The 7212-nt window shown below is 33.1% G+C and overlaps 1 protein-coding gene across 3 annotated transcripts; it reads right to left on the reverse strand.

The window, feature by feature from the left end:
* Positions 1 to 1467: 1467 nt before the first annotated feature.
* Positions 1468 to 6491, reverse strand: LOC114305614 (UDP-rhamnose/UDP-galactose transporter 6). 3 transcript variants are annotated; one of them, XM_028250721.2, is made up of 6 exons: positions 6128 to 6491; positions 5174 to 5373; positions 3835 to 4019; positions 3550 to 3750; positions 3048 to 3209; positions 1468 to 2034 (listed from the first exon to the last, which is right to left on the reverse strand). In XM_028250721.2, the coding sequence occupies exons 2-6, from the start codon at positions 5301 to 5303 to the stop codon at positions 1717 to 1719; spliced, it is 996 nt and encodes a 331-aa protein (XP_028106522.2). In that variant the 5' UTR covers positions 5304 to 5373; positions 6128 to 6491; the 3' UTR covers positions 1468 to 1716. The 3 variants fall into 3 exon arrangements, with proteins under 3 accessions (XP_028106522.2, XP_028106523.2, XP_028106525.2); XM_028250722.2 differs by having other exon boundaries at positions 5174 to 5420; positions 6128 to 6485; XM_028250724.2 differs by having other exon boundaries at positions 5174 to 5366; positions 6128 to 6450.
* Between the last annotated feature and the right edge of the window lie 721 nt (positions 6492 to 7212).

Raw genomic sequence — 7212 nt, forward strand, 5'->3', positions numbered from 1 at the left:
TCTGTTGGGAATTGTGCTGCTGGTGTTGTTTTTCTCCATGAATCTGACTCTGATGGAGCTGTGAATTTCTTGTCTAAAATCGTTCATGGCTTTGTGAATCAATCCATTGCCATGTTTAGTGCCATGGCTTTGTGAATCAATCCATTGCCATGTTTAGTGCCATGCCATGGTTCATGCCTTTTGTTTATTTATTTATTTATTTATTTATTATAATTAATTATATATATATATATATATATAAAGAAGGCAGTTTGTTTCATATGGGCTAAAAAAGGGAGCTGGCAGTTTACTGATAAAACTATAGCCCATTGGTTAAGGGAATATATATATATATATATATATATAACTACGTGGTGAAGAATTGCAAAATACATTAGGGGAGTCATCTTAGCTAAATAAAGATGAATCACTATCATTTTACCTGTAAATTTTTTTCTTGCGGTATTCGTTAATTAAGAGCATTAAGTATACAATAGTACATGATATTTCAAAATCGGTGGTGTTGCATGCACTTATTAGTATACTAACTAGTGTATTAACATTAATAATAACATTATTATTGACCTCATTTATTATTCACATTATAAATTTTAAAACCTCTTAAATTATGTCACATCATCAATTGGTACGCTAGTTAGCATATTACTTAGTACGTATAGCGTTCTTATTTAAAAATTGCTAAATCCTTATTTACTTTTTATTGGTCAAGTGGAGCTTCCATAGGCGGCTGGTTATTGATGACAATTTTTAAGGATCCAAACAAGGCATTCAATTCTCTACAAATTAAGTATCAAATCGATATTCGATCAATTTAATTTTTTATAAAAATATTTTATTCATGTTTCTTAAAAACTGAACAATTTAAATTATCATAATAGAATTCAAAATAGGTCCCACAAGTTCCAAATCCAGGAAACAATATCTACAAGCGTAAACTTAGAAGAGTAGTACTTAAACGTAGGAGTCTTTAATAATTCAAAAATTTTAGCAAAAATAACGAAATTATCTAGGATGTTAGGTGAAACCGCAAATAAAATAAAATTTTATTAAAATATGCAAAATAAATTTATAATTTGTTTGTATTTTGGAGAATTATGATAAATTTTGACCATTTTTTGGGCTTCTGACAATAAAAAGTTTAAAAGCTCCTCTTGCTTCTTGCTTCGTATTTTTCATGTGTGAAAACAATTTTTGAAAATTTAAAAACAAGGTTTTAATATTTCTTAAAATGTGAGTTATAAATTTTTTTTGAAGACAATGTTCAAAACCCAAATAACCTTTTTCTTACTCTTTTATTTTAAATAAATTGGGAAACTCTGCTGCCATGATTATTATTTATTACAGGTACCAAGTCAACTTTTCAGTTGGACTTCCACTTGTAAAAAGCAGTCATAAGACCTGTTCAGTTTTTGAACAATTCAGTTCTTCATAATATGAACTGAAGAAAAAAAGCAAAAACATGATAAGGGGCAGAAAATTTATCACTATATAAATTATAATCAAGGAACCAAACATGATAATTCTCAGGGAATCTAAACCCTATTCCGAAGGGATTTCAATATCAAGAAAAGAAATATAAGAATTACAAAATTAAGAGGAATCTGACAATAATTGGGTGTGTGGAGAGGAAGGTGTAACTATCGTCCGATGATTTTTAAAAAAATTCCTGGTATAAGCTACTACCTTTGTATGCTTTCACTAGAGCTCAGAAAAGGATTAGACCTTGTCGTCAAGTTCTGCAGATTCCGCATGTTTCTGTTTGCTGCTAGACATTGAATAGCTCCGACGCTCCTTACCACCAGGTTTAGATGACGCGTTGCCATACCAAACCATTCCGAGTACAGCTATGAACATGCCTATGACCACTTGTAGATTTAGACCCTCTTTCCCAAAGAACAAAAATCCAAGGATCAAAACAAGGATTGTCTTCATGTGGCCGAGTACTTGGAACGTCACGGCTGTGAATCTGCCGATGCAGATGAACTGACTGAGGTTGGTCCCTACTGCGATGGTGCATGAAAGGATTATAAACGCCTGCAGAGAATAAGATGCAGACAGAATTGAGTGTCACTAATAAACTCATCCTTCTATGAAAGCACATAGTAGTCTTATGCCATGAATGAAACAACAATTTTGCATATAATGGGTTTTTCTTTTCATAATCCAAAAAATGAAAGAATGAGTAAAAGCTATATTTGAGATACAATAGTGTTTAAAGTAACCACGAGAAGATAGGAGAGCCAACGAAAAACCCCTATGCAAAAGCTTCCACCCCAATTTTCAGCTATAATTTTGTAGTAGTTAACAAAGGAAAGAATAACACTACTAAAAGATTAGTTGCAAAGAATCCATGAAAATTGTTTCAACATGGTGAAACTTAATATATCTAAACCCATCAGAGCTCTTGAAACGGCATCCTTACCCAGGAGATAAATCTTTCACATGCAAATAGATATGCACGTTGCACAACAACAAAAGGGATACTCACCCTTAGTGTCGTACATTGGAAGGTATGACCTAGACAATACAACAAGCAGTTCACATCCATCACGATCTAGTAGCTAAATTTCACTTTTCAGTTTTATTTGTCCCTTTTTTTGTGTGAATATGGACGATTTTCATTGCTCATTGTTCTGTTCTTTGACTTCCAGAAAGGAAAAGAATAGGGGTACTATAACAGTAGCTTGGTAGAATCATCAAATTATAAATATGACAGAAATAGAACTATACTGATTAATTCTGGAAGCAATAGATAGACTAATTCATAAAACCAAATTGGCTTGGATTCAATTCAAGATGCTAAAATCTTCAAACATGCTTACCTAAAAAAAGAAGGTAAATAATACCGAAGAAAATATAAAGAAAGTATTAGGAGTAAATGAGATGCACGAAAGTAAGCAATGCTTTTAGATTTGCCAATATTCGAAAGTGAAGAAAATTATAGCCAATCATACAAGCATATGCACAGATCAGAAGCTTGGACCATAATGGCAACAAGAGCCCATATCGAACTGAGAATTATGACTGTATGTTGTAGTAATACTTACTAAAGATATTGTACTGTAGTCATAGGCATCGACTCTCTTGTTTGTTAACCAATAATCCACAAAGGGGCCTAGCATCAGCAGAGATGCAGCCTGAGCTGGTGCAGTATGTCCCAACAGATTGAAAGAACCAAGCGAGTACTTCCGTTGAAGATAATGTACATACTGCATATACAGAAACAGTGTCACAAGACAGACCCTTTGAAGAGGGGAGACAGAAATTTGAAGGAATTATACAATCTAGAGAACTACAGAGTGCCTAAAAAGACAGGAATACCAGATAGGCACACTTAACCATTAATATTGAAGACTTCTTTTATTAGGCTTCTGAACTATACTACAGAAAAGAAAAAAAGTATTTTTAGGTGTGCTGGGTGCACGTGTCTTCTCTACACAGGTTTTTGTTAAGGCAATTAAGGCAAACTATAGTAAGATGATAATAAATTACGTGATTTAACATTTGAACAAATATATCAGATCTCTAGTAGAGGAACAAACTACTTACATATTGTTGTAGAGCAGTACTCCAAACTGCAATTAAGGCAGCAATGAAACCTTTAGCATTAACACTCACATCAGTAACAGTGCAGACAGCAACACCCAGGAGAACAACTGAAATACTGAGCTTTGTGTCTCTAGAGTATCGAATCTTATCCAAAACAACTTCCAATAAGCATGATACAGGGATCATACTCAGCTTTGCAATCTGAAAATTATGTTGAAGACCATAACTTCTAAAATGATTATAATATAATGGAAGCCAAAAACCAAGAGCAAATAAAAAATTTACCTGATAGAATCCCACGGAATTCCACATTAGACTAACATTCATACCAACAATAGAGAAGTTTGCAAATAGAACAAATTTCAGAAGATCTGGAAGGGGTAACTGAGAGGGTTGGATGTACCCCAGCCACCTAAGAACAATCGTCATCAAGGTTGTGGTAACAAAATGCAAACCAGTTAATGTTGTAGCTGCAAGGACCGTAGCAGTCAAAATCTAAAACAATTTGATAATAATCTAGAGCTTAGATGAATGTACAATGAAATCAAATTCATAGAACTTTATACTCAGTAAAAGAGGTTCATTATCTAGTATCAATCCAAGTCAAATTTCCTGCCTAGGCCATTATAACTTCTAAAAAATCCTAAGCAGTTGCATCCCACGCTGTTCTTCCACACTCTGCCGAACATCTATAAGATCATTACCATTGTGTCATCTGCTCCCATGCGATGCTCAATGGGTTATGATTAATCATAGCTTTTCTTCAATAACTCTTATCTTATTATCGTGATGAGCATACATTGATCACATTTTGCACAGCATTCCAAATCCATATGTTTTATTGTTTACAATTCACTACCAGAAGGGGTAGAAAAATTATTATTACCTTGCATCCTGTCTAAAATTTGACTTATTTTTAAATCCACATGGTTGGAGTAAAAAAAAAAAATGGAAAGTAGAGGAAAAAATTATAAAATGATGGAGAATCAAGAACAATTACAAAAAGGTATAATCCAAATTTGAAATGACAAAAATGCCCCTCCTCTCTCTCTTCCTCTTCCCAACCTCCATCCCCACTGGCCACCCCTCTCCTACCCAATCCTGCTACTGCCAGCCCCATCCCCAGACTACAAAACAAAACATTTAGGTGAATCAGCACATTATAAGTCCCTAATTATCATATGGCTTTGCAGTAGTGTTCCATATTGTTTCATCCGATTAATAGACAAGACAACGATATAGGACAATATAGGTAATGTAAGTTGGGAACAATCGTCAAGAAATATAGGAAAATACATGCTACTCAGTTCCAATCCAGCTAATACTAATGCCTATGACTCTTGCATTTCATTAACTCACTTTTCTCATCTTTTTCAACATTCAACCACAATACAACCCCCTAAGATGTCCTAGCCGAATTGAATTTAGAGCCCCACCCATCATTTGATTGAAAGTTCCTGAAAAGCTCTCTAATCAGTAGCCAAAGGAAAAACCCATGTTTTAGTTGTCATTATGAGAAAATAAGACACCTAGGTGATACAAAGGAATTAACATATCATCATTGTCCAAGACATCATAATACAATTGATCAAATATAATGACAAGACATTAAAAGGAAATTTACCAAAACTAAAGCCATATGTGGCCATTAAGGCTTTATTGACGATAATGATCCCAACAGATGTTACTACATTGAACATCCATGCAGCCGCATCAATTGATGCCTTCTTTTCAGCCTTGTTAGCTGGAGCCATTTTCTTTTATTTCTTACGGAAGATTGCAGAAAAATCTTTATCCCTCCTCCTCCATAAGAGAATCTGCACACTTCAGCATAAACCCAAGATTTTTGTCTGTTTCAGTAACCCAATTTTCTGAAAAATAGCTACCATCCAATCAAATTTACAGCAGTAGCATCTATGGGAACAATATAATAGCAGACATTGTTACTATAGCTATACTACATAATCCTTGAACTATTCGTTTGAGCTAGAAGATCTAAAAAAAACTTGAAAACTACAAGTTAAACTCTAGAAATTGATCAAAAAAATTGTGAGTACATTAATTTAAAACTAAAAACAATCTGTACGCATAACTATTAATTAATTTACTATGTAACCCTAAATTTGCAACTAGTTCTAGCAAAATTAGCCAATAATTACAATAAAGATACAGGAAATTCACTCACAGAACAATCATGACTAACCTAATTACTTAAAAGTAAAGTGGACCCAAATATTAGAATCTCATGTAATGATTGAAAATTGATTTGCAAAGAGCAATAACATTGAAGACACAAAATTATGAATTCAACTTAGAGAAGAGAGCTTGCATTTCAGATTTCAAGCCCAAATCTTGAATCGATGGCAAGCCAAGTTGATAAATTTCCAGATCGAGAGCTTAAAATCCCCAAATTGAATCACAATTATACTAACCCATATCAGATCTATATATATAAAGACCTCAATCACAATAAGATCGCCAAACAAGATCGCAAATTTCACGTCAATTCAGTGGTCAAAACAGATCAATAAAACAAGCAATTCGTATCAATCTATGTATAAAACCACACAAAACGTACCGTTAGGGGAAAACGAACATGATAGCGACTTGAATCTGATTTCTCACAGCTTCATGAATATGGAAGAGAGAGAATGTTAAGGCTGTATTTTTGTTGGTAGTGAAGAGAATCAAGATGGCATCTGAGAGTCTGCTTTTGTTGCTTACTGAGAACTTTGGTTTCTGTGTTTCGTTTCCTTAAGGTTTAGGGAAGAGAGAGAAAATATGCATGAAAATGGAGGAGGGAGAGGGAGGGGGAGAGAGAGAGAGAGAGAGAGAGAGAGAGAGAGAGAGAATCTGGAGCAGTAGGGTGAGGAATAATTTGATGCAGGTAGCAAGTAATATGATTTTTAGGTCCATGTGATATTTTTGATCACATCACAAGCAATCAAAATTACAAAAACAGCCTTCTTTATATTTTGTTTTTAATTTTTTAATTTAGGAGTCTTTTGGGAAGTGTGTTATAATTAATTTTTTAAATTATAACCCACTTTTCTCTCTCACAAAAAATTTCAACTTTTTGCAAAAAAATTAATTATAACCATCTTTCTAAAATAGTCCTCAGTTTTCGTTTGGCATGGGATTAAAATAAAGTTGGGGCTTAAAAAAACAAAATAGGTTAAAAATTAATAAAACAAAACATCATACTCCCTCCGTCCCAAAATAATTGTCCCTTTTGGGGAATCCAACTTTTTTTTAGTAGTACAATTATTGCATTTGAAAAAAGTTGTTTTTCCAAAATTATCCTTTTGATAGTACATTTTTTGAAAATATCAATGTCATAATTGTACTTTTTGTATTGTTTATTAATTTAAAACAAGGGAAAAATAGGAAATTTATATTATTTTTGTACTTGATTTTTGAAGAGGGACTAATATTTTGGGACAATGAAAAATGGAATAAGGGACTAATATTTTGAGACGGAGGGAATATTTAAATCATAATTATTTCATTTTTTTTCTTTCAAAAGTTAAAAAAATTCAACCCAAATGAATTTTTTAGCTCCATATTAAAATAATCAAAAAATTAATCTACTTCCCAAACGAAACCTTAGAGAAATTTTGCCATACACACATCTCTATATGCCTCTAGTTACTACATTTGTGG

Source organism: Camellia sinensis, chromosome 6 (assembly GCF_055761805.1).
Source record: "Camellia sinensis isolate YWXY chromosome 6, ASM5576180v1, whole genome shotgun sequence".
Taxonomy (NCBI): Eukaryota; Viridiplantae; Streptophyta; class Magnoliopsida; order Ericales; family Theaceae; genus Camellia; species Camellia sinensis.

Excerpts from the sequence above, each read along its gene's own strand:
- LOC114305614 (XM_028250721.2), bottom strand. The coding sequence starts at position 5,303 with ATGGCTCCAGCTAACAAGGCTGAAAAGAAGGCATCAATTGATGCGGCT. Across the intron at positions 4,020-5,173 it reads CACATATGGCTTTAGTTTTG|CTACAACATTAACTGGTTTG; the intron begins GTAAATTTCCTT and ends CGGTCCTTGCAG. Across the intron at positions 3,210-3,549 it reads GTACTGCTCTACAACAATAT|TATGTACATTATCTTCAACG; the intron begins GTAAGTAGTTTG and ends CTGTATATGCAG.